The sequence below is a fragment of the Cinclus cinclus genome, unplaced genomic scaffold (genome assembly GCF_963662255.1).
Source record: "Cinclus cinclus unplaced genomic scaffold, bCinCin1.1 SCAFFOLD_32, whole genome shotgun sequence".
In the NCBI taxonomy this organism is placed as follows: domain Eukaryota; kingdom Metazoa; phylum Chordata; class Aves; order Passeriformes; family Cinclidae; genus Cinclus; species Cinclus cinclus.
In genome coordinates, this window is record NW_026912098.1 from 614,511 (window position 1) to 640,163 (window position 25,653).

The following is a 25,653-nucleotide window of genomic DNA, read 5'->3' on the forward strand; positions in this document are numbered from 1 at the left end:
AGGCCACTGTGATAATGCAGGGTCCAAAGATGCAAGGGACTTTTTATCACCAAGGGGTCCCATGGAACCAAAGGCACATTGTGACACTGGGAGGCCTCATGGAATCATGGCGACCAAGTTGGCTGCAATTGCTGTTCTGCTAGAGGGTAGGAGAGCTCTGCAGAGGGACCTGGACAGGCTGGATCCAGGGCCCAAATCCAACAAGGTGAGGTTTAACAAGACCAAGAGCTGGGTCCTGCACCTTGGCCACAACAACCCCTGCAGTGCTCCAGGCTGGGGACAGAGTGGCTGGAGAGGGGCCAGGCAGAAAGGGACCTGGGGGCAGTGATGGACAGCAGGGTGGACATGAGCCAGCAGTGTGCCCAGGTGGGCAAGAAGGCCAATGGCATCTGGCCTGGATCAGGAATGGTGTGGCCAGCAGGAGCAGGGCAGTGGTTCTTCTCCTGTGCTCTGCACAGGTTGAGCATCACCTTGAGAGCTGTGTCCAGTTCTGTCTCCCCAATTTAGGAAGGTCATGGAGTGGCAGGACCATGTGCAGAGAAGGGCCACACGTGTGGCGTGGGGTCTGGAACAAAAGTCCTGTGAGGAGGGGCTGAGGGAGCTGGGGTTGTTTATCCTGGAGAAGAGAAGGCTCAGGGAGATGGGGCGGTGTCAGGGCACAGGTTGGACTTGGTGATCTCCAAGGTCTTTTCTAGCCCTGCTCATTCTGTGACACATTCTGTTTCATATGACTGCACTGTGTCAGAAGGGATTCTGGTTCCAGGTATCCCCACAGTGTCCAAATGGCCCCTTGGCTCGATGGGACTCTGCTTTCTCACAATGGACCCCTTGTTCCATGAGGTTCCACAGTGTGACCATTGAATCCTCGGGTCCATGAGTCAACTCATGGACTGCTACCAAATCTCCAAAATACCAGGAAAAGACTCCTTAACACTAATTTGGGTTTAGACAGGGCTGGGGATGACAGGGGATGACACACAACGTTCTGTGGATATGTGATTCTAAAAGCTTGTCGCATGTATGCAGTTGTTCCATTTGATTGACAGCTCATCCCAAGGTGTCTCGGGACATGGATCTCATCCAGCCTCTGACAGCGACCATGGTGACACTGCAGAACCTCATGGAACCATGGGTCAGTTGTGACAAGGGCAGCAGCAGATCCAAGGACACCATGGAAACACTATAGAACATCATGGAACCAAGGGGCCACTGTGAGACTCTGGTGCCTCATGGAATCAGGGGGACCCTTGTGAAACACAGGATTCCTAAGGAACTAAGGTTCAAGGATGAAACTGTAGGGCCCCATAGAACCAAGGAGCTGTTGTGAAACTGAAACGGGGGGAATTAAAATTTAAATTAAAGAGTTAAGGGTAAAAATACAGGAGGATGCTTTAACTAGAAGGAGGATGACAAGATTCTATGAATGCTTCACATTCTTTGTCTTTGAAGGAACTGGAGAAGAGAGCAAGGCTACAAGATAAGATACAGAAGCAAGAATGTGCAAACAGTGTGAAAGAACAAGGCCCCTTCGAGATAAGGGGGATTCTTCAGACCCCTGAGCCAGAAAAACTGGTATCAAGGTCTGGAAAGAGATCAAAGACTAATTTTCCTGCGCAAAGAAGGCAAGGTGAAAAGTTCAGCTGAGAGTAAGACTGTTTACTTCATCCCAAGGACCCCTAGATGACCACCAGAGCAACCCACAAGGAGCAGTGCGCAGTCACAAAGATGCTTAAAGCTAATATTAATACAAAGCAGGGACAGGCAGAGTTAGGAAATGAATGTGTATGAGGTGTATTGTGCAATCCCAGTTTGTAGAGAATGAAAAGAGAGGCGCAGGTCACTGAAGCTGTGCATGTTTTTGGAGGAGCTATCCCTCATGTACCTCAGTGCTAAATAAAATACATACCTCTAACCTACCTTGTGGGTTCTAGAGTTTTTCTGCACATCACTTTGGGTGACCCTGCTGCACCCCTGGGATTTTGGGGTGCCCTCCCTGCCCATTCCAGAACTGGAGCTGGTGCAGAACACCGTCTTCATCAACCCCACAGAACAAAGCACCTGAGTGTACCTGCACTGCATCCTCTCCTGAGATCACTTGGGGCTCCCTCCCACCCCGGGGGCTCTCACCTGGAGTTTGGGGGTATCCCCTGAATGTTGGGGTACCCCTGACACACACCCCCCCCCCCCGCCTGCCAAGAGTCATCTGTGTCCAAGTTGACCGGGAGGACAAAACCAGGTCCATCATCCTCTCCAGGCACATCAGGGTGAGTCAGGATGCTTGGGTGCCACAAACATCACCTGGATAGCCCCCTCAAAAAAATCACCTGGGTACACCTGAGTACCACCAAAAACCACCTAGGTGCCCCAAAAATCAGCTGGATACACCTTGGTACCCCTTGGACACCTGGATCACCTAAAATCTCTTGGGCCCCCTAAAACTGGTGTCCCAAAAATCCTCATTGCTTTGACTGGGTAGACCTGGTGTCACTAAAATTCCCTATGACTTTATTGGCTACATCTGATATCCCTAAATTCTGATGGATTTCAATGGGGCCCACTTTATCCCCATTTATCTCTACCAATCCCTACCAGTGGTGCCACTTTTGCCCCAGTACTCCCAGGAACTCCAGTGGACCCCTTAGACACTCCCAGTACTCCCAGTTAAGCCAGTAATCCTTCCCAATCAAGCTCTATTAATGGATAGACCCGGTGTCCCAAAATTCCCAAATTATTTCAATGAGGAAGACCTGGTGTTCCTCAATATCCATTGACTTCAAATCACAGACCCTATGTCCCAAAATTTTTTGGTGCTAAAAATCCCAATTTTGGGCTCAGAATTTCCAGATTTTGGGCTAAAAATGTAGACTTTTGGGCTTACCTGGAGGAACAGCTCCAGCACAGGCTGCAGCTGTGGGATCAGGGATCCGGGAGTAGCTTTCAGGAATTCATCCAGGACTTCCAGATCATCAGCACCACTTTCCTGGAGCAGAAATTCCCAGAATTCAGCCCATGATTTCTCTGTAATTTACACATATTTCTCCATTTGAGCTCCAATTGTCTGCAAAATCACCACTGATTTTAACTGGTAGACCTGGTTTCCCTAAATCCTCATTGACTTCAATGGGGTAGACCTGGTGAGCCTACATCCCTATTGATTTTAAAGAGTATTCCAGATGTTTAGAAAATACCTATCAGGAGATTAATATTACAAAGGACAGGGCAACTGAGAGACATCGTAAAAGGTGGTTTATGGGTTGATTGCATCCATCTCATTGAATGCTGAGATATTAAATGTAACACATCCAAGGCCATAATATCAGAGGAAGCCTAACTCACACTTACAATGCCTTATGTCAGTTTTTTAGCCAATACAATACCTCTACAAGTTTGCTAGCATCTTTTTACACCAATCATTAATTGCTTTGCTTCCCATGGCTCTGCCAAAATGCATCATTTCTCAACCAATCATATAACATATCACAAACTTTAACTTGTACATCTTTAACTTCTAACTAAATTTATAATAGATTCCATTCCTAAATTTTAAAATATTTTACTATCTTACCTAACATACTGCTTTGCTCACATAATAGATATCTCTGTTTGCTTAAAACATATTTCTATGTAAACTACAGACTTATATTCTTGTTTTATGTCGATTTTAATTTTTATGCTCTAACTCTCCAATTCTTCTTCAAGGTCTTAGGTCAAACCTTGGATCCATCTCCATCTCTCAGCCTGTATGCACAAGGCCCTGGGAGCTCTCCATGCCTGCATTTCCCACACCACCTGTCATCTCTGCCTCCAATTTCCTGCTCTGACTGGAACCTGGGCACACTTTCTCAGTTGTGTCCCTCAGTGGAACCCATGAAAGATATCAGAAACTTTGGAGTTTGATTATGACTGAATTCTTGAGAGGTTTCCTATCAAACCACAGTTCTGCCTTGATGTCCCTCTGTTGTGGTACAGTTCATCAGGAAGGATTTCAACTCCAGTTATGGAGAAATATGTCAAAGACCTTCTTAGAAATCTCCATTACTATTTTCAAGGCTGCATTTCAATAGAGTTCTCTCTAGAGCAGAGGTGATCACGGCATTGTGTGATTGATATGTGTGAGAAATGGATTTGTAAAGGATTCTCAAAGTGTGACTGAAAGCTCCCACAGTCTTGTACATGTGTATGCAAACTCTGAGATAAGGTGTGCTGACTTAGAAATGCCATGGAATAGAAAAGACATTGAAGAGAGAGAGATTGAACTAGAAACAAGTCTCAAATGATGGGCTTGCAAAAAGACCAGATATTTTGAAGAATTAAAACTGTGAAAGATGCATTGTGGCAAGACTACACGGGATAAAATAATAGGTGATTGGTGTTAGAAATATTAGCACCACAGAGTGCCAAAAGCCAGTAGGCTGAAAAATATTTATAAGTTCTTGTAACCAGGAAATAAGTTGGCTTCTGATTGACTGGCATTTACTTCTACATTACTTTTGTTTCACTCTTTACAAGACTGGTAATGTAATAATATCTTGCAAAAAAATGCCTCACAGTTGTCCCGTCTCTGTAGAGCTGGGAGATTTCAACAGTGCTGAGTCCCTGGACATCAGTCCCTGAGAGGGAGCTGAAAGAAAACTTGTCAAGAGCTCAAAGTCATATTCAAACTCCAAAGTTTCTTGAAGTTTTAATGGATGCCACTGAGGGACCCCACTAAGTGTCCCAGGTTCCAGTTAGAGCAGAACACTGGTGGCACAGTGATGACAGGAGGGGACAAACAAAGCAAAGGTGTCTGTGATGCTGAGCAAACCTGGATGTGTCTCAGTAATGCCAAGGGCCAAGGGCTGAGCCCCAGCCCCTGGCAAGGCAGATCCTGTCCCTCCCTCCTTGCTCAGGGCTCTTCCCGGGGCACTGGGCTCTGGGGATGTGCAATGCCAAGGGCAGCACCATGGGGCGGCCCCTGCCAGGCTGCTGAGCAGGGACAAGGAGGCAATGAGGCCCCAGCCCTGCCATGGGATGGAAATTCCTTTCTCCTCGTGTCCTGTCTGTGCTCTCCTCTGCTCTCTTCAGTCTCCACTCCTCTGGGCACAAAGCTCCTTTGTCCCTATATAGTGGTCATTTTCTTGTAGCCTCCAAACACTACCTTGGGAGATTTTTGGGCCCTCTCAACCCTGTTGGCAAATTAAAACATTCTTCTCATGATCTAAAAAAAATCACCAGAGGACAAGGCAGCCAAGCATTTGTGTCCTGGATACTTTTGTCTGGGCACAATTCTTGGATAGAGCCTACATCCAAAAAGGATTGTCACCATTTAATTTACAAAAATACATAACTTGGTCTGTCTCAACATCAGGGGTTAATCCTCCCATTACAATTTCTGGTAATGAAACCATATTGCCCCATTTCTCTCCCCCAACTTTGCTTTTATTTGTATTTTCAGAGGCTGTAGGGTGTCCTTGAGTTTCAGGCCTGGAGGAATTGTTTTTCCTGACCAAAAAGTGAAAATGATAAATTAGCACTTTATATGGAGTTTACATATATTCACTGATGCAGTACAGGATATGAAAAATATCAAGGCTAAAACCTTAAGGCATCACAGTTGTCTCTGAACCAAGGGGCCACTGTGACACTTTGCAGCCCCACGAAACCAAGGAGTCCATTGTGACACTACAGGGCCCCATGGAACTAAGGATTCATGGAACAGTGTGGGACCCCGTGGAACCAAAGGTCCATTGTGACACTGGGGCCTCATGGAATCCTGGAGGCCATGAGGACACTTTGAGGCCTCGTTGGATCAAGGGGGTCTGAAGGGATTCATGGAACCAAGGAGACCCTTGTGACACTGTGAGTCCCCATGGAACCAAGGGTTCATTTTGGTGGCACAAGGCACCAAGGAGACCCCTGTGACACTGCAAGGCCACATGGGAGCAAAGAACCACTGTGACACTGTGGAGCCTCTTGGAAACAAGAGGGCAGTGTGAAACAGCTGGGCCTCATGGAACCAAGGATCCAACATGACACAGCCATTGTGACACTGCAGGGCCCCGTGGATCCAAGGGAACAAGGAACAGGTCTGGTTGGATTGGCCTGACTGATCCAACTGCCCTTGGCATGTCAAGGGTCTCTTCTCATGTTGCCCTGAAACACTTGGGCTCTGGGATTTCCTTCAAATGGAAAAGGACTGTCCTTCTCATTCAAGCATTCATGGCCAAAATGAGATTCCCCTCCCAAAATTCCCAATATCCAGGGATTGCTCCCATACAAAAGCTGCCATTACCAACACGTCTGGCTGCCCTTGTCTTCCTTAGAGCCAGCTCTCACCTTCCTTCAAACCCTGGGGCTCGGTGCTTTCCTTCCTAAGGAAAAGAACCATCCCTCCTGTACAAGCACCCAAGGCCAAAATGGGAACTTTTCCTCCCAGATTCTTATAATCACGTATTTCTCCCAAAAAATGCTGCTAGCACAGATAGGTCTGTCTGGTCCTGGCCTCTGCTGACTGCAGTTTATCACGCCCTGAAACACTGGGGCTCTGTGGTTTCATTTCTGTGCAGACCATTGTGATATTGAGGGGTCCCATGGAACCATGGAGACAAATGTGACACTTTCAGGACTTGTGAAATGACACTTTGTGACACCATCAAAAGCCCTTGGAACCAAGTTCATCACTGTGGCACTGCTGGGCTGCATGGTGCCAAGGGGCCGGTGTGAAGCAGCAGGGCTGTGTGGAACCAAGAGGCCATTGTTGCATTACAGGGCCTCGTGCAGCCAAAGGGGAACTGTGATCCTGCAGGGCACCGTGGATCCATGGAGAACATTGTGGCATTGCAAGGTTCCCATGGAATCATGGAGACCATTGTGACACTGTGGGGTCCCATGGAACCAAGGGGACATGGAACAGCTCTGGCTGGGCCTCCTGGGGGCCACCTGGCCGGTCTGGCTCATCCTGGCATGTTGAGAGCTGCATCTCATCAGCCCCTGGAACACTGGGGCTCTGGGCTTTCCTTTTGATGTGAAAGAACCATCCACCTTTCCAGGTGCGCAAGGATAGAATTGGCACTGCACATAAAAAGTTCTCCATAGACAAGGGTTGCTCCCAGCCAAAATCTGACAGGACGGAGAATTCTGGCTGGCCTTGGTCTCCTGAGGGCTGCCTCTCATCTACCACCACACACTGGGACTCAGTGCTTTCCTTCCAGTGGAAAAGAACTGCCCTCCTTACCAAGCTGCCAATGCCCAAATCTGGGATTCCACCTCCAAAATTGCATCTGTCCAAGAACTGGGCCCAGACAAAAGTAGCCAGGAGAGACAGGTTCTCTGGTGATTTCCTTAGAGCAGAATGTTTTCATTTGCCAACACCTTGGAGAGGGCCCAGAGATCACCAGGCAGCAACTAACAGAACAAGAGGACACAGCCTCAAATTGTGTCTAGGGAAAATTTGGCTGGATACTAGGAAAAACGTTTTTGACGGAAACAGTGATAAAAGTACTGGAATGATCGGCCCGGTGAGGTGGTGGAGTCACCATCCATGGATGTGTTAAAACAAAGACTGGATGTGGCAATTTGGGCCATGATCAAGTTGAGGTGTTAGGGCATGGGTTGGATTTGATGTTCTTGAAGGTCTCTTCCAACTTTCTCAATTTGTGAAATCTCTAAATTCTGTGAATTCTGTGAATCTCAAAATTTTGGGTTTGGAGGCAGCAAGAACATGACCTCTGTATCAGGACAAAACAGCTCTGTGTTTAGTGGAGAGGAGACTGGGGACAGAAGAAGAGAGTGGTTCAAGGGAGGTTTCATAGATGGAGGATCCTTTAGACATAGCTGAAAACAGGCTGAGAAAGAAAGAATTAATGCCAAGAGCAGATAGGATGGTCCAGACTGGACCCAAGGTTAAAGAAATTTCTCTCCCAGTGAAGGTCATTGGTGCAACACATCTCCCAGAAGGAGTCAGGAGCAGCCCAAGGCTTTGTGTGTGCAGGCAGAGGCAGGCAGGACGCAGAGCTGTCAGCAAAGGAAGGGGCCAGCCAGGTGGGGCAGCCGGGGGATGAGGACAGCCTGCAGGGACAGAGGGGCAGGGCATGGACACCGTAGGACAGCCTGGGCTGCAGAGGGCACAGGGATGGGCAGCAGCTGAAAGGCCCTGCCAGAGCCAAGTGCTGCAGCACTTTGGCCATGGCTGCTGGCCCTGGGCCCTTGGCCAGCAGGGGACAAGTGAGCCTTGCCGTGCTGGGGCCTCATTGCCTCCTTGTCCCTGCTCAGCAGCCTGGCAGGGGCCGCCCCATGGTGCTGCCCTTGGCATTGCACATCCCCAGAGCCCAGTGCCCCGGGAAGAGCCCTGAGCAAGGAGGGAGGGACAGGATCTGCCTTGCCAGGGGCTGGGGCTCAGCCCTTGGCCCTTGGCATTGCTGAGACACATCCAGGTTTGCTCAGCATCACAGACACCTTTCCCTTGTCTTTGTCCCCTCCTGTCATCACAGCTACCAGTGTTCTGCTCTAACTGGAACATGGGGACAATTTCACAGTCATATCCCTCATTGGAATCCATTAAAAGTCAAAAAATCTTCCAACTTTAAATCTCACTTTAAGTTTTGAGAAGTATTTTTTGTAAAACAATTTCTCAGGGACTGTGTCTTATTTAAAGAAGAACAAACGACTAATAGGGTAATTAAAGTCACTGTGCTGTGTCTCCAGGCACAGAGGCAGCTCCTGGCAACCAAGAAGACTTTCAAAAAGACAATTCTGCTGATTTGCAGCTCTTCTCCCAGCCCAGAAGGTCTGAGGGCACTGCCTGCACACACCCCAGGCACAGCACAGAGGCACAGAGAGCTTCAATCAGTCAGGCCTGGGAAGAAGCTCACAAGTGCCTGGGGCAGAATCACTCCCAGCCCTGGACACAGGAAGCCTCTGGCTGCAGGACAATGCAGCTGCAGCTCCTGCAGGGATCTCCGAAATCTGGAACATCCCAATGCCCACAGACTCTGTGAGTACATTCTCTGATTCTCCCTCCTGTAGAGCAGCCAGGGGTGCCCAGGGCTGTCCTGCAGAGCAGGGTCCTGCAGCCCAGGGTGCTGTGCTGGGCAGGGACTCTGCTGCCTGCCAGGGACAGCTCTCAGCCAGCCCTGGGAGCTGCTGCCAGCACTGGGGGACAAGGTCTGGGTGGAGGGAGACAGCTGGTGAGACTTGGAAGTGTTCTCCTTGAGTGGTGAGGATGGTGCATTGATCAGGACTGATCCCAGCATGACATTTATCTACAGAACATTTCCAAATAGATTATACAGGGAGCACAGCAAGTCAGGGGCTGCATAAAAGGGAAAATCCATATTTTATAATCTACTGCTCAGGTTCACCTAGATAAAAAATTGAACCTTAATATTCATATCTCTATTCAGGTTGAGAACAATAAAAACAGTTTCTCTCAGGTCTGAATAAACAAGGCAAAGAAAGAAATCAGCACAGGGCCCCTTACAGGCAGCATCAGTGTCGCTTTTCCAGCCTCCTCAGGGCTGCTCTGACTTTGCCATCAGAGCCTGCAGAGGCAGAGCTGGCCCTGGCAGTGCCCTGTGCTGGGAGGGGTCTGCAGGGCAGAGCTGAGCCCCCAGGGCTGGGCTGGGCTCTGGCAGCACTGGCAGGGCCCAGCCCTGGGCACAGGGAAGCAGCAGCTGGCAGGGAGAGCTCCAGGCAGCAGAGCCCTGGGCAGGCAGTGGGGGGAAAGTGACACCAAGCTGGGCTGGGATATTTCAAGTCATCTCCAAACCAAACTGTTCCATGATTACTGTTCTTACAGATCCCCATGTCAAGACACCAAAAATGTCCAACAGCAGCTCCATCAGGCACTTCCTCCTGCTGGCATTGGCAGACACGCGGCAGCTGCAGCTCCTGCACTTCTGCCTCTTCCTGGGCATCTCCCTGGCTGCCCTCCTGGCCAACGGCCTCATCATCAGCGCCGTAGCCTGCGGCCACCACCTGCACACCCCCATGTTCTTCTTCCTGCTCAACCTGGCCCTCACTGACCTGGGCTCCATCTGCACCACTGTCCCCAAAGCCATGCACAATTCCCTCTGGCACACCAACAACATCTCCTACTCTGCATGTGCTGCTCAGGTGTTTTCTCTTATGCTATTTCTTGCAGCCGAGTATTTCCTCCTGACCATCATGAGCTACGACCGCTACGTGTCCATCTGCAAACCCCTGCACTACGGGACCCTCCTGGGCAGCAGAGCTTGTGCCCACATGGCAGCAGCTGCCTGGGCCAGTGCCTTTCTCTATTCCCTGCTGCACACAGCCAATACATTTTCCCTGCCGCTGTGCCATGGCAATGCCCTGGGCCAGTTCTTCTGTGAAATCCCCCAGATCCTCAAACTCTCCTGTTCACACTCCTACCTCAGGGAACTTGGGCTCATTGCTGTTAGTGCTTTTCCTTTCTTTGGTTGTTTTGTGTTCATTGTTTTCTCCTATGTGCAGATCTTCAGGGCTGTGCTGAGGATCCCCTCTGAGCAGGGAAGGCACAAAGCCTTTTCCACCTGCCTCCCTCACCTGGCTGTGTTCTCCCTGTTTATTAGCACTGGGGTTTTTGCCTACCTGAAGCCCCCCTCCATCTCCTCCCCATCCCTGGATCTGTCCCTGTCAGTTCTGTACTCAGTGGTGCCTCCAGCCTTGAACCCCCTCATCTACAGCCTGAGGAACCAGGAGCTCAAGGCTGCACTGCGGACACTGATGACTGGAAGGTTTCAGAAACAGTGATCTTTGCCAATTTCTACAAGTTGCCAATTTTCTCCTAGTCACTTGTAATATGAGTCATTTTTATGATTTTTTTTTCTTCTTTGTGAGGAATTTTTACCTTTGTTTAAGTCTAATAATTTATCCACAAAATCATACACCTATTTGTGATTATGTTTTGTCTCTCCACCATTGCTGTCGCCCCAGATTCTGTCAATGAGGGGTTTGTTTTTTGTAGCTTTAAATGAACTAAAGGATCTCTCAACATAGTTTTTACTGGAGATCTTCCTTCTCTGGAGCTTCCTTCTGCTCCCTTCTCTAGAGCTACAGCAGCAATATCTGTGTGCAGAGTTGGGGGCAGGTCAGGGGTGGCACAGCTGCTGATCCAGGCCAGGTGCCATTGGCCTTCTCGCCCACCTAGGCACACTGCTGGCTCATGTCCACCCTGCTGTCCATCACTGCCCCCAGGTCCCTTTCTGCCTGGCCCCTCTCCAGCCACTCTGTCCCCAGCCTGGAGCACTGCAGGGGTTGTTGTGGTCAAGGTGCAGGACCCAGCTCTTGGTCTTGTTAAACCTCACCCTGTTGGATTTGGGCCCTGGATCCAGCCTGTCCAGGTCCCTCTGCAGAGCTCTCCTACCCTCCAGCACATCCACACTCACACCCAGCTTGGTGCCATCTGCACATTTGCTGATGGTGCACTGTGCTCCCTTCTCCACATCATCAATAAAGATGTTAAACAGGACTGGGCCCACACTGATCCCTGCAGGACACCACTGCACACACGCTGCATGTGGCACCATTCCCCACCACTCTCTGGGCCCCGATGTCCATCCAGTTCTTAGCCCAGGGAGGGGTGAACCGCTCCAAGCCACAGGCTTCAGCTTTTCCAGGGAATGCTGTGGGATGGGGTGTCAAAGGCTAAAGTTCAAGTAGACAACATCCCCAGCCCTCCCTGTATCCACCAGGCCCTGTCAGAAAACTCCTGGTGGGCAGGAGCTGGGCAGGAGGCAGCCGTGTGCCCTGGCAGCGAGGCAGGGCAGGAGCACCCAGGGCTGTGGGACCAGGACATCAAGGACGTGGATTATCCAGGGCACTGGGGCCTGGTTTGGGTTCCCCAGGGCAGGAAAGATGTCTGGCAGCTGGAGCAGGGTGAGGGAAGGGCCTCCAAGGTGGGGCTGGAGCCCTTTGGCTGTGAGCAGAGGCTGAGGGAGCTGGGCTTGTCCAGCCCGGAGCAGGGAAGGCTGAGGGGCTCCTCATCCCAGCCTGGCAGTGCCAGCCAGGAGCTGATGGAGAACACAGAGCCAGGATCTTCACCGGGGGGCTTGGGGGGAGACAAAAGACAATGGGTGGAAAGGGGGACAGAGGGGAGATCAGACAGGACATGTGGAAAACTCTTGTTCCCATGGGCTCAGACAGGTTCTCAGATAATGCCCTATCACTCTTCTTTTGGATAATCAAATTCTGATCACATCTAGCCTTAAACCACTTGGTCTGACCCAGTTTCTGACAGCTTGGGCTGCAGACTTGCTGAGGTCCCTTCCATCCTCAGCACCTTGATGATCCTGGAACAATGCTGCGCTCGATTTTGGAATGGGCCAGAGCAGATTTTTATGGGACAGGAGCCCTCTGGGGGTGTAGGGAACCTGACACTTGCAAGGTGCATGAACACATCTCACTAGCTGGGGCATTTGAGTACTTGAAGAAATATCCATGTCTTCCCACCAGGAGAGAACAGAAATTTCCTGGATATGTACTGATGACAGGAGAAGAAATACTGCTCTTCCCCTCTACCTGTGTTACCACTATGCTGTCTATTATTTCATGTCCCTCTCCATTTGGGTGTTACCCGCTCTCCTGTTTAAATGGCCATGTCTAAGGATATCTTTTCACTAGACCAGATGGTTCTATGGACCTCCCATTGCTCCCAGATTTCCTTCTCCACTTGTTCTCTGATAATTTCACATCAGTCTTAGTTGTGTCTTCATTTGTAATAGAATCACCCTTTCTAATGTCTTTTTTTAAACTGTTTCTGAATGGAAATCCCTTGTGCATGGCAGACATATCTGATACTGGTTTGACATTGCACAGAGCTGAGGGAAGAATTCTGATGTTTATTAAATTATATCATTGATATATTTCTTATGTTGGCCATGAAGAGAAACCTTTCTGTGCCTCTGAGTCTCAGCAGTTCCTGACTCCCAAAGGACACAAACCTGATGAGCTCTGGTGCCCACTGCACTGGTGGCTCTTGCACCTCCCTCCATAGGCACAGCAGAGCTCCCTTGTCCCACAAAGTCCCTGGCAAGGCAGGGATGAAGGAAACAGGACAGGCTGTGGGGATCAGGGGCAGGGCACGGCCAGGGATTTGGGGTGGTTGTGAGCCCAGGGCAGGAGCCGGCCCTTGGCCTTGCTGAAGCTCATCCAATTGTCCTGGGCCCATGGCTCCAGCCTGGCCAGATCCCTGTGCAGAGCTTGCTGCCCTGCAGCACAGCCACACTCCCAGCCAGCTTGGGCTCCCCTGGACACTGACTCAGGGTGCCCTCCATGCCCTGGTGCAGATCAGCAAGGAACACATTGAACTGCCCTGGCCCCAGTCCTGAGCCCTGGGGACACCCCTGCATGTGGCTCCATTGCCCAGCACTCCTTGGGCTGCACTTGTGTTTGCCATGGAGCTGGGCCTGCCTTGGCTTCTGTTTGCTGACCCCAAATGAACATCCCTCTGTGTCTGGGGCAGCTCCTTCTCCAAGGAAAGCAGCTGGGACTTGGTGCCAAGGAGCTGAAAGCTGCAGGCACAGCCTGGACTGGAGGAAGCTCAGATTTGCACTGGGCTGCTCTGAGTGCCAGGGCTTGGATGAGGGAAATGGTGGGGTGGGGGTAGGGACAGAGTGTGATTGATTGTCAGCCATAAAGGGTCTTGATGTTCATATCTGTTCAGAGTGCGTGAGGTGATGCTGGGGATCAATATAAACTGGAGACTGGTCAGATCAATCTATAAACAGGAAAAGAATAAATGGGAAAAAATTTCTTGTTCATTGTTTTAAATGAAATATGTTAAAACTTTAGTGAAAACTTAGACAACTCCTGCCTTATGCTCAGGTTTCTGGCAGTAGCTCTGTTTCAGGATACCTGAACCCCAAACTTCCTTTTCTCACAAGTTCTTTAGAATGGCAAATTATGTCTAATATAAAATAAAATATTGATTTTGAATGGACTCAAGATTAACAGACAAGAGACTTTAAGTAACATACGTAGTGCGCAGGATAAACAGAACTACAAAGACACTGCACAACAAAGTTACCTATATTACAGCCAGTGAAGAAATAGCAGAGATCAGGAGTCAATGTAACTTACCACTGAACTGATGAGGGAGTACACATGGAGCCCTTTCACTCAGCTTCCAGAAAAGGAACCACGAAGATGCATCCAGATTTGGCAGTGAAGCCCTACCTGTTTCCAGGGACTATGCAGAAGAGTTTTGTATGGTGAAAGTTTTGTGTATATTTTATAGTTTGTAAAGTGAAGTGTGTGTCACTCAGAAATTCAAGGCTTATCTCCCTCCCTTCAGTCTGCTCTCAAGGCAGGATGTTCATGGTCAGCTGGGAATTCCATCTCCCTGGCACCAGAGATAGCTCAGCACAGGACAGATGTCCAGCCTGGGTTATCTCAGCAATTGCTGAGAGGGGGAAGATGCCCTGAGTGATGGCCCACCTGATGGACAGAACAGATGAGCTCTGCTGTGCCACAGGGGAAGTCCTGCTGCAGGAACCTCATGGAACCAGGGGGCCGTTGTGACATTGTGATGGGTCCTGGAACCAAGGAGAGAGACCATGGTGACACCAGTGAACCTCCTGGAACCAAGGAGAGAGACCATGGTGACACCAGTGAACCTCCTGGAACCAAGGAGAGAGACCATGGTGACACCAATGAACTTCATGGAACCAGGAGAGAGACCATGGTGACACCGATGAACCTCATGGAACCAAGGAGAGAGACCATGGTGACACCAATGAACCTCATGGAACCAAGGGGCCTGTTTGACACTACAAGGCCTCAGGGAACCAAGGAGTTCAAAGGTCTCAAACATTCTTTCCAGGGTTCTGCCTTAGGGAAGGGGAACCTCCTTGGTGGCACCTTGGGCTGGCACACACCTGAGGAGTGAGTCTGTTTTTAATGGTGAAAGTTAAAAATTCTAGATTCTTCTAAAAAAAGTAAAGGAAAATCCTGTCTCTGTCTGAGTGCAGCCAGTTCTCCAAGCAAAGCTGGTCCCAGATGAGGGAGGACAGACAGGATGGAGTAGGGGAATATGGAGCAAGGTTGTCCACACTGGGTCAGACCTCAAGTCACAGCTCCTCTGAGCAGGTCAGACCTCCTGAGGAGAGACCCTGGATCAATATCAGACACAGAGAGCTGCAGTCAAATCTGCTCTAAACAGAACAGTATTAAAAACCATTCATTCAAAATAGGAATGGATATTTCTTAGAAACTCTTTGAAATATTTTTCCCTAAGTGGATTTGGAAACCTTCCTGATGAACTGCACCAGACCAGAGGGAAATCAAGGCAGAGCCGTGGTTTGTCAGGACTTGCTTGATCCCAATGAGCCCCGTGGTGCATTTGGTGCTGAGCCCTTGAACCTCAGGGCCTGACAGGAGATTGCAGTTATCTTTCCAAGAGTGAGAGTCAGAATTAAAACCCAACCTGTCTCAAAGCATTAATGGGTGCCACTGAGGTCCATCCCCAACAGGATCCTCATGGACTCCTTGGAGGAGAGAACTGGAGGCCATGATTGAACAAAAACCCCCCAGACTTAAAGAAGAAAGGACAAAGGAAAGTACCTCAAAAATTGAAGTACCTTAAAGATCCCATGAGCCCCACTGAGTGTTGTTACTGAGAAAGGCTCTCAAGAGACTAATTAAACCAGATAATTGGGGGCCATGATTGCAAAAAGTTCTCAGAGACTCCAAGGCAAAAGCAAAACCCCAAGTCCATGGAGAAACCTGCAGTCCCTGGGAGCATGAAGGAGCCCCCAGGGCCATTCCTGACCAAGGCTCCCCAGGGACTGGTCCCAGCACATCCCTGAGGCCACTGGCATGTGGGGGGATGCTGAGGGCAGGACAAGGGCTGACAGTGCCCAGCCTTGCTGGGGCTGTGCCAGGAGGCCCCAGTGGCTCAGGACAAGGTGTCTGCTCACAGCCCTTGGTGGCACAGACCCTGCTGTGCCCCAGGCCACCAAGACTTGGCTTCTCTTTGTCCCCTCCTGTCATCACTGCCTCCAATTTCCTGCTCTGACTGCAACCTGGGCACACTTTCTCAGTTGTGTCCCTCAGTGGGAACCATTAAAAATGAAAGAAACTTTGGACTTCTATTCTGACTTGGAGTTCTTGAGAGTTTCCTAACAAACCACAGCTCTGCCTTGATTTCCCTCTGGTCTGCTGCAGTTCATGTGGAAAGTTTCAACTCCACTTATGGAGAAAGATTTCACAGAGCTTCTAAGAAATGCACATTCCAGTTTTAAGTGCTGTCTTTTTCTACTGTCCTCTAGAGAGCAGAGGTGATTGCAGCATTCAGTGACCGATACTGATCCAGGGTCACTCCTCAGGAGGTCTGGCAAAGGGGTTTTCCTTTTTTCTTGAAGCAATCTTCTGATTTCCCCCACTACACAGAGACACACTCCTCAGGTGTGTGCCAGCCCAAGGTGCCACCAAAACCACTGCAGAGCTGCCCTGGGCCAGCTGTGAGGGTGGATCATCATCCCAACCTGCACTGGGCACTGCCAGGGGCTGTGGCCATGGACACTGCACTGACCCCACTGCTGGGTTTGGGTGCCATGGAAACCATGAGAAGCTCAAATTTCCTTGGAAATACTGGGGAGGACTGGGACATACTGGGGAACACTGTGAATGTTGAGGGGGAATCTGGGTGTACTGGGATGGACTGTGGGGGTACACAGAGACACACTGGGACATACTGGGACAGATACTGGGGAATACTGGAGCAAAGATTGAATACGTTGAGTGATACTGGGTTATACTGAGACAAACTGGGAACACTCTGAATAGTGTGGGGACGATGGGGGACACTGGGGCGCACTATGGATGACACTGGGGAGAACTGGAAGAGAATACAAATGTTCTCAGGTGTATTGAGAGCGCCTGGAGGGGCGCTCGGGTTGTATTGAACTCTGCTAGGGATGAACTGGGCTGTACTGGGAGGGACTGGAGGGGTTCAATGGGCTGCTCCCGCCCCCGCCCATCACTGTCCGCAGCCAATCAGCTCCGGGGATCAGGGAATGGGGGCGGTGCCTGGTGACGGCGCCATCTTTCCTTATGGCCTCTAACTCCCATCATGCACCGCGGCCCGATAGAGCCCCATTGGAGCTGGGACTACAACGTCCATCATGCCCCGCGCTCCACAGAACTCCGCTATCTGCCCCCCTCCCCTCATGTCCCATAAGCGTCCCCCACACTCTCCAGGATCCCGAAGTGCCCCCTCTCCATCCTCTCAGAAGCACCCCAAAGCGACTCCGGATTCCCTGAATGCTCCCAGCCCCACAGATTCCCGTTACAATCACTTTTGTGAATTCATCGGTCACCTCCCGCGGCCCCGCAGCACCTCATAACACAGGTTCCCGCTTAAAATTCCTGCCGTGCACCGCGCCCTAAAGGGCCCCGTTAGAACTCCCCAAGCTCCCCCCAAATGCTCCCGAACCGTACACGTTCCACCCTGAGCACCTCAAGTCACAGCTCGGACTCAAAAGCGTCCCCCTGGAGCCTTCCCGGACCCCAAATGCTCCATCCGAGCAACTTCCGGGACTACAGCTCCCATCATGCCCGGCTGTTCCCGTAGAGTGCTATTGCAGCGTGACTTCATCTCCCGTCATGTACCGCGCCCGACAGAGAGACATTGCAGCTGCGCCTTCAACTCCCGTGATGCTCCGCGGCTCCATTGAACAGTATTCTGCCCGCGCCTACAACTCCCATGATGCCCCGCGCCCCAGAGAGCCCCGTTCGAGGCCCCCAAGTGCCCGCCCGGACCCCGAAGGGCTCCACATTCCCCTCCCTGACCTCCAAGTTTTCCCCCTGGACCCCCAAGAGCTCCCCCGGACGCCGAGGTGTCCGTCAGAATCCCTCAGTGCCCTGCCCAGTGCCCACCCTGCTCCCTGAAGTGTCCTCCAGACCCTCAAGTTATCTCTGAATTGCTTCCATAGACCCAAATCATCCCAAATGTAACCCAGAAAGGTCTCCATGGACCCCAGAGTGGCTCAATTTGCCTTGAATGACAAAATTGTAAAAAGGTTTACAAAAAGACTGATAAAAAGACTAATTAGCATAAGGAGGGAGATCTCAAGAGCCAATAATTAAGGGAATTGTGTTACTTACAATCTGTGACTGGTAATATCTCTGGTTGCTGAAAATGGATATATTTTAATATAAATACAAAAAAAACTAGGTGATAAAAATATTATGACTTCTTAGAAAAATTATTTTTATTAGATTTAATTATTTCTAATTTTATAAAATTAATAAAATTTCCTTTTATAGAGGAAAATATTTATAATTTAATTATTTACTTTATTTAATATAATAAATGTAGAGGGATTACTTTATGTTTCAGGATATCAGTCCCAGGTGGGCAATGTCAGACACGGTGATGTTGGAGGTGAGGAGCAGGTTGTCGAAACAGGGTCAGCCCTGAAAGGGATCATTCTTCTCTGTGCCCAGAACTCCTAAGGAGACATTCAGCATCATCATCACCTGGGAAATGTTTCAGTCACCTCTGCTATGAACTGAAAAATAAAAATAATATGCCCTTGATTAAAACCAAAAATCATGAGGTGCACTTTGAAATCCCCCTCCTTAACAGATCTCCAAAGTGACTGCAAGCAGCTGCACAAGCCCTGGAGGCTTGAAGACAATGGAAGGAAGACAAAGAGCTCCCAAGGCCTTTGTGTATTTTAATGATGCCCAGATTTGGGGATTTGGGGCTGATGGCAGGAGCCTGAGGCACTGAGAGAAGGTTGAAGAAGCTGCTGCAGGAGTCAGCAGCAAAACTGCAAGTGCCTTGGAGCATCAGTGGCCGCCATGAGTGAGGGCAGGGAGTGCCCAAGGCTCCCCAGGGCCTGGGGAGAGCAGATCCTTGAGGGCAGGATTGCAGGAGCCAAAGGCTGTGAGCAGGGAACTGCAATGCTGAGCAAGGCCTGGGCTGGCTGGAGGAAGCAGAAAGGCCAAGGCTGAGCCCAGGCCTGGGACAGCAGGGCCTGTCCCTCACGGGTGGCTCGGGGCTGTTGCTGGGGCAGTGGGATGGCAGGGGCAGCAAGGACAAATGGCATCAGCCTGCAAGCCCTGCCAGCCTCCTCAGGGAGGGCCGAGGCAGAAGCAAAGTGCGGCCCCTGCCAGGAAAGTTCCTTCTGTGGGGCCTGCAGAGGCCCTGCCCGAGCCCAGGGGACAAAGGCCTGGGTGCCTCTGGCCCTGCCAGCCCTGCCCAGCCCTCGGCCATCTCTCCTGCACCCTGTGCCCCCTGTGCGTGCTGCTCCTCTGCCCTGGCCGGCTGCGCTCGCCCATCTCGCTGTCCCCCCCAGCATTTCTCAGCCCAGCATTTCTGTGCCCTCCCTGGGCTCCCTGCACCCGGCGCTGCCGGCTCCTGGCACACAGAGCCGTGCCGTGGCCCGGCCTCACGCTGGGACACCTCGGCCACCGACATTCTGCCCTGGGGGGGACTTTTGTGTTCCCTCAGCTGCAGGGTGAACCTTCCAGGCTGCACTTTGGGGAGGATTTCTTCTCTTCCCTCTGCCAGGGAAAGCTCTGTCTGCTGCTGTTCACAAAGGGAGAAGGGCTGGGGGGAGGTTATGTGATGTGGTGGTGAGAGTCTGTTTGGGGTACAGGGAGCATGGAATTATTGAGTTTTTAAATACTCTGTGAAAGAAAGAGGGACATCAACAAAACTTTTACAGAGGAATTATTGAGAACAGCCTTTAGCCTGTTCAGGATGCAGATTTTGGGAGTAACAAATTCAGGTACTGATTTTTTAAGGGGAACGGTTCTTACGAAAAAAGTGGTCCAGGAAGGATGGCCACAATTCAAGGAAGAAATATTGAAGGAGCAGGAGCACACTGTCCCTGTCTTTCAAAATGTGAGCGAGTTAGGGAAATGAGTGGCCTGGTTGGGCATGGAGCTTTTTCCAGGAACTCAGGGGAAGAAGAAGGTGCGTCACTTTTGGACAGAGGGGAAGGAAGCTCATGTAGTGTTTAAAGATGTCTTTAGGTCATGCAGAAAGAAAAGCAGAGAGGTGAAAGCTCCAGTAGAGCTTAACCTGCTAAGGCCAGTGAAAAATAATGTAAAATATTTTTATAAATACATTAACAGCAAAAGAAGGGACAAGGAGAACCTTATCTCCTTATTGGCTGCAGTGGTGAATATACAAACTGAAGATGAGGAAAGGTTTGAAGTACTTGACACCTTTGTTGCCTCAGGTTTCAACAATAAGACAGGTTGTTCTCAGGACCAGTGCTCTCCTGAGCTGGTGGATGGGGACAGGGAGCAGAACAGAGCCCTGTAATCCAGGAGGAAGCAGCTGGGGACCTGCTGAGCCACTCAGATGCTCACAGGTGTCTCTGGGAGCAGATGGGATCCATGCTAGGGGGATGAGGCAGCTGGTGGATGAGCTCTCCAAGCTGCTGTCCATCATTTCTCATCAGTCCTGGCTCAGCAGGGAGGTCACAGAGGACTGGAGGTGCCAAGGTGACCCCATCCACAGGAAGGGCTGGAAGGAGGATCTGGGGAACTCCAGGCCTGTCAGCCTGAGCTGGGTGCCTGGTGAGGTGATGGAACAGATCACCTTGAGTGCACTCACAGGGCACCTCCAGGATGGCTGAGGGATCAGAGCCAGGCAGCGTGGATATCAATATGTGCATTGATGATCTGGATGAGGGCATTGAGTGCAGCATCAGCAAATGTGCAATTGGCACCAAGCTGGGTGTGAGTGTGGATGTGCTGGAGGGTAGGAGAGCTCTGCAGAGGGACCTGGACAGGCTGGATCCAGGGCACAAATCCAACAAGGTGAGGTTTAACAAGAGCAAGTGCAGAGCCCTGCACCTTGACCACAACAACCCCTGCAGTGCTCCAGGCTGGGGACAGAGTGGCTGGAGAGGGGCCAGGCTGAAAGGGACCGGGGACGTTTGTCTGTGGCACTGTGAAGTTCTCCAAGGGGACCTTGCCCGAGCTGTGTGCAGATGAATCCACATCAGGCCAGTCTGGGGGTGCTCAGTGGCCAGTCAGTTGTGTTGACAGCAAGCTTGCCATGGAGCGTCTCCAGGGATGGAATATTTGGGCTGCCACAGCTGTGGTGTCCCAGAGAGGGGAAAGTTGGGGCTGCCCTGCTGCTGGTGCAGCCCCAAGAGCTCTCCCAGTGCCTCCTGGGGACACAAAGGCTGAGTCAAAGTGTGAGGATGGAAAGAGGGGCTGAGCTGGGAGGGACCCAGCAGGGTCCTGGAGTCCAGGCCCCGGCCCTGCACACACAGCCCAACAAGATGAGGCTGTGCATCCCTGGGAGAGGTGTCCAAAGGCTCCTGGAGCTGTGGCAGCTTGGCAGCTGTGAGCATTCCCTAGGGAGCCTGGTCAGTGATGGAGGGTGGAAGGGAAGGGAAGGGAAGGGAAGGGAAGGGAAGGGAAGGGAAGGGAAGGGAAGGGAAGGGAAGGGAAGGGAAGGGAAGGGAAGGGAAGGGAAGGGAAGGGAAGGGAAGGGAAGGGAAGGGAAGGGAAGGGAAGGGAAGGGAAGGGAAGGTCCTGATCCCAGAATCCTGGATCTGGTCCTTCCCAGCAGCTGGAGTCTGAAATGTGGTGTTTTCTGGCTCCTCCACTGCCCCCGATCCCGAAATTTCCCCGTGACATCACACCCCATGTCTAGCAATTTTCATGCCCAAACAGACAAAATCTGGCCATTTCCAAGCACCAGCACTTCCCAGCTCTGGTAATTTGTGGGTGCCAGGACTCCAGATGCAGCAGATTGCTGGCCATGACAGAGCCCAAATCTGGCATTTGCCAGCATTGGTGCTGCCCACATCCCTCCATTTCCTGCTGCTGGGGCACTCGAGGGGTCAGACTGAAGAGCAGGAAAGGTGACCCTGTGGTGGGAGCTTTTCTTGGCTGGAGCAAAGGCTCAGCACGCAAAGACTTTCCTGGCACTGTGCCCTGGGCCAGCAGGGATTGTGCTGCTGGAGCCAAGTCCCAATTTCTTCTCTCAGGCAGCTTTAGGACACAGAACATGGAAGAGACAGAGCTGAATCTCACTTTCTGGAGTCCTCTGTAAGAATCCTGTGTCTGAAGCACCCTGGGAACAGGGTTTCTGTGCCAGGGGTGGGCAATTCAGAGCCCTTTTCTCCCCCATGGGCTGAAGGTGTGGCACTTGTCATTTCCAAGGGACATAGAGGAACAGTTTGAGATGAAGTCATTAGAAAGGGTGATTCTATGGTAGATGTAAACACAATTAAGATATTGACTAATGTGGAATGACCAGAGAACAACTGGAGGAGGAAATCTGGGAGCAATGGGAAGGCCATAGAACCAGCTGGTCTAGTGAAGAGACGTCCTTAGACATGGCCATTTAAACAGGAGAGGTGGAAACACCCAAATGGAGAGGAACATGAAATAATAGACAGCATAGTGTTAACACAGGTAGAGGGGAAGAGCAGGATTTCTTCTCCTGCCATCAGTACACATCCAGGGAATTTCTATTCTCTCCTGGTGGGAAAACTTGGATATTTCTTCAAGTACTCAAAATGCCCCAGCTAGTGAGATGTGTTCGTGCACCTTGCAAGCATCCGGTTGCCTACAGCCCCAGGGGGCTCCTGTCCCATAAATATCTGTACTGGCCCATTCCAAAATCGGGAACACGATTGTCCAGTGATCAAAAGGAAGCTGAGGTTGGATGGGAGCAAGTCTACAGCGCAAGCTGTCAGAAACTGGGTCAGACCAAGTGCTTCAAGTCTTGATTTGGTCCGAATTTGAAAATCCCAAAGGACAGAGACAGGGCAGCATCTCAGAGCCTGTGTGAGCCCATGGGAACAAAGGTTTTCCACGTGTCCTGTGTGATCTCCCCTCATTCCCCTTGCCTGGAATAAGAAATGACTGGACAATGCGGACCCAGAGGTTTGTGGGGAATGATTCCACATCCAGCATGTTTCCAGTGGTGTCCCCCCAGAATCAGTTTGGGCCCAGTGCTGTTTAACATCTTTATTGATGGTCTGGAGAAGGGAATTGAGTCCACCATCAGCAAATGTGCAGATGGCACCAAGCTGGGTGTGAGTGTGGATGTGCTGGAGGGTGGGAGAGCTCTGCAGAGGGACCTGGACAGGCTGGATCCAGGGCACAAATCCAACAAGGTGAGGTTTAACAAGACCAAGTGCAGAGCCCTGCACTTTGGCCACAACAACCCCTGCAGTGCTCCAGGCTGGGGACAGAGTGGCTGGAGAGGGGCCAGGCAGAAAGGGACCTGGGGGCAGTGATGGACAGCAGGGTGGACATGAGCCAGCAGTGTGCCCAGGTGGGCCCCTGGCACATGGCCTGGATCAGGAATGGTGTGGCCAGCTGTGCCATCACTGATCTGTCCCCAGCTCTGCACACAGACATTGCTGCTGCAGCTCCAGGGAAGGGAACACAAGGGGCATCTGTCATGAAAAGGCTTTTGGGATATCCTTTATATCATTTCAAACCACCAAGAGCACAGCTCTGCATTGACACAATCTGTGGTTCGCAGTAAATGGGGAGAGGAAAAAAGGAGAGAAGGCAGAAACAATGGGCTTGGTTTATGGACAATACCAAAAACTGAAAACGCAGAAGAAAAAAAAAACTAACTAAGAGAACTATCAAAGATGACTATAAGTACAAGAGATATGCAGATTTTGGAAACCGCTTAAATGCTTCCTAAATTGTCCAGTCATCAGTGTCCACACTGCAGCCTTGAGCTCCTGGTTCCTCAGGCTGTAGATGAGGGGGTTCAGGGCTGCAGGCACCACTGAGTACAGAACTGACAGGGCCAGATCCAGGGATGGGGAGGACATGGAGGGGGGCTTCAGGTAGGCAAATGTGGCAGTGGTGATAAACAGAGACACCACGGCCAGGTGAGGGAGGCAGGTGGAAAAGGCTTTGTGCCTTCCCTGCTCAGAGAGGATCCTCAGCACAGCCCTAAAGATCTGCACATAGGAGAAAATAATGAACACAAAACATACAGATGTTAAATAGGCACTAACTGCAAGGAGTCCAAGTTCCCTGAGGTAGGAGTGTGAGCAGGAGAGTTTGAGGATCTGGGGGATTTCACAGAAGAACTGGCCCAGGGCATTGCCATGGCACAGGGGCAGGGAAAATGTATTGGCTGTGTGCAGCAGAGCATGGAGAAAGGCACTGGCCCAGGCAGCTGCTGCCATGTGGGCACAAGCTCTGCTGCCCAGGAGGGTCCCGTAGTGCAGGGGTTTGCAGATGGACACGTAGCGGTCGTAGCTCATGATGGTCAGGAGGGAAAACTCTGCTGACATGAAGAACATAAAGAAAAACAGCTGAGCAGCACATGCAGAGTAGGAGATGTTGTTGGTGTGCCAGAGGGAATTGTGCATGGCTTTGGGGACAGTGGTGCAGATGGAGCCCAGGTCAGTGAGGGCCAGGTTGAGCAGGAAGAAGAACATGGGGGTGTGCAGGTGGTGGCCGCAGGCTACGGCGCTGATGATGAGGCCGTTGGCCAGGAGGGCAGCCAGGGAGATGCCCAGGAAGAGGCAGAAGTGCAGGAGCTGCAGCTGCCGCGTGTCTGCCAATGCCAGCAGGAGGAAGTGCCTGATGGAGCTGCTGTTGGACATTTCTGCACTCTGCATTGGGTTCTGTCATGGAGAAAGAGACAGTGAAGCGATAGAGGACACACCTGTAACTGAAATCGAAACCATTTCCCTGATATCCTCTCCTCTAACACACAGACAGAATTTACATTTTAAGAGTTTAAGAGTAGATTTGTAAACTTCCCCCATATCTCTCCTGGTATTTCTTGGTATCTGAAATCTCACCATTTCTGCTCCCCTCAGGGAGACCAGAGCATGTTCTGTGAGACAAAGTAATGAATGGAGGGAGCAGGAAGATGGTCCTGCATTCTGACCAGTTCAGAGTTTCTCTAGGCTTTAACCTTGTTCAAGTGGAGGGTGATTATCCTCCCATGTTTCCCTTAAAAAACAACAGCTACTCCTGAGAACAGATGGATCCACCAGAGTCCGGCACCACATCTATAACCAAGGACTTCTGTTTCTCATTTTACCAACCCAACAGCATGTGCAGTGCCAGAACAGCTCTGCTTTTCCCCATTAATCTTATAACTCAGAGATGCTCTTGGAAAGGTTGGCATCCATGATTAAAGCTCCATGTTTGGACTGAAATCTCAGGGAGAGTTCCAAGTGTCCCAGTGATGGCACTGGAGTAAGGGAGATGCAGCTCCTTCCCTGGCTGCACTGACAGCATTGCCCACAGCCGGGCACTGGGGACAGCGTCACCCTGAGCCAGCTGTGCCCCCTCCCAGAGCCCCCAGTGCCGGGCAGCTGCTCCCAGCCCTGTGCTCTGCAGAGGGAACTGGGCCCGGGGCTGCAGAGCTGCCCCACAGCTCTGCTGCAGCTCTGCCTGCACAGGAGGGGCTTCACGCCTTGGAGCCCCAGCCCTGAGGGCAGAGGCTTGGCTGGGGGACAGGAGGGAGGGGGCTTCTTCAGACCGAGGGGCTGCACTGCACGGGATCCTCTGGAGATCTCTAAACTCTCCATGACACAACATTTCTGGTTTTTATTTTCTATCAGTGCCTGATCTTCTCTCTGCTTCCTGCAGGTTTTCCTCCTGGAGATCCTTCCCTGTGCCTGATCTCTCCCTGCCAGCACTCACACACCCCAAATCTCTGTGCACTCTCCTTGGCCCTACAGAACCCTGCCTGTTTTC

General features: G+C 51.0%; 2 protein-coding genes across 2 annotated transcripts; one reads left to right on the plus strand and one right to left on the minus strand.

Moving 5' to 3' along the window:
- Positions 1-1,069: 1,069 nt before the first annotated feature.
- On the plus strand, positions 1,070-17,324 carry LOC134057255 (olfactory receptor 14J1-like). Its single transcript, XM_062514252.1, has 5 exons — positions 1,070-1,132; positions 1,450-1,580; positions 2,198-2,264; positions 10,180-10,669; positions 17,179-17,324. Exons 1-5 carry the CDS (start codon positions 1,070-1,072, stop codon positions 17,322-17,324), a joined length of 897 nt encoding a protein of 298 aa, XP_062370236.1.
- A 6,240-nt stretch (positions 17,325-23,564) lies between these two features.
- On the minus strand, positions 23,565-24,545 carry LOC134057256 (olfactory receptor 14A16-like). The gene has a single exon (XM_062514253.1). The coding sequence runs from the start codon at positions 24,543-24,545 to the stop codon at positions 23,565-23,567; it is 981 nt and encodes a 326-aa protein (XP_062370237.1).
- Positions 24,546-25,653: the final 1,108 nt, after the last annotated feature.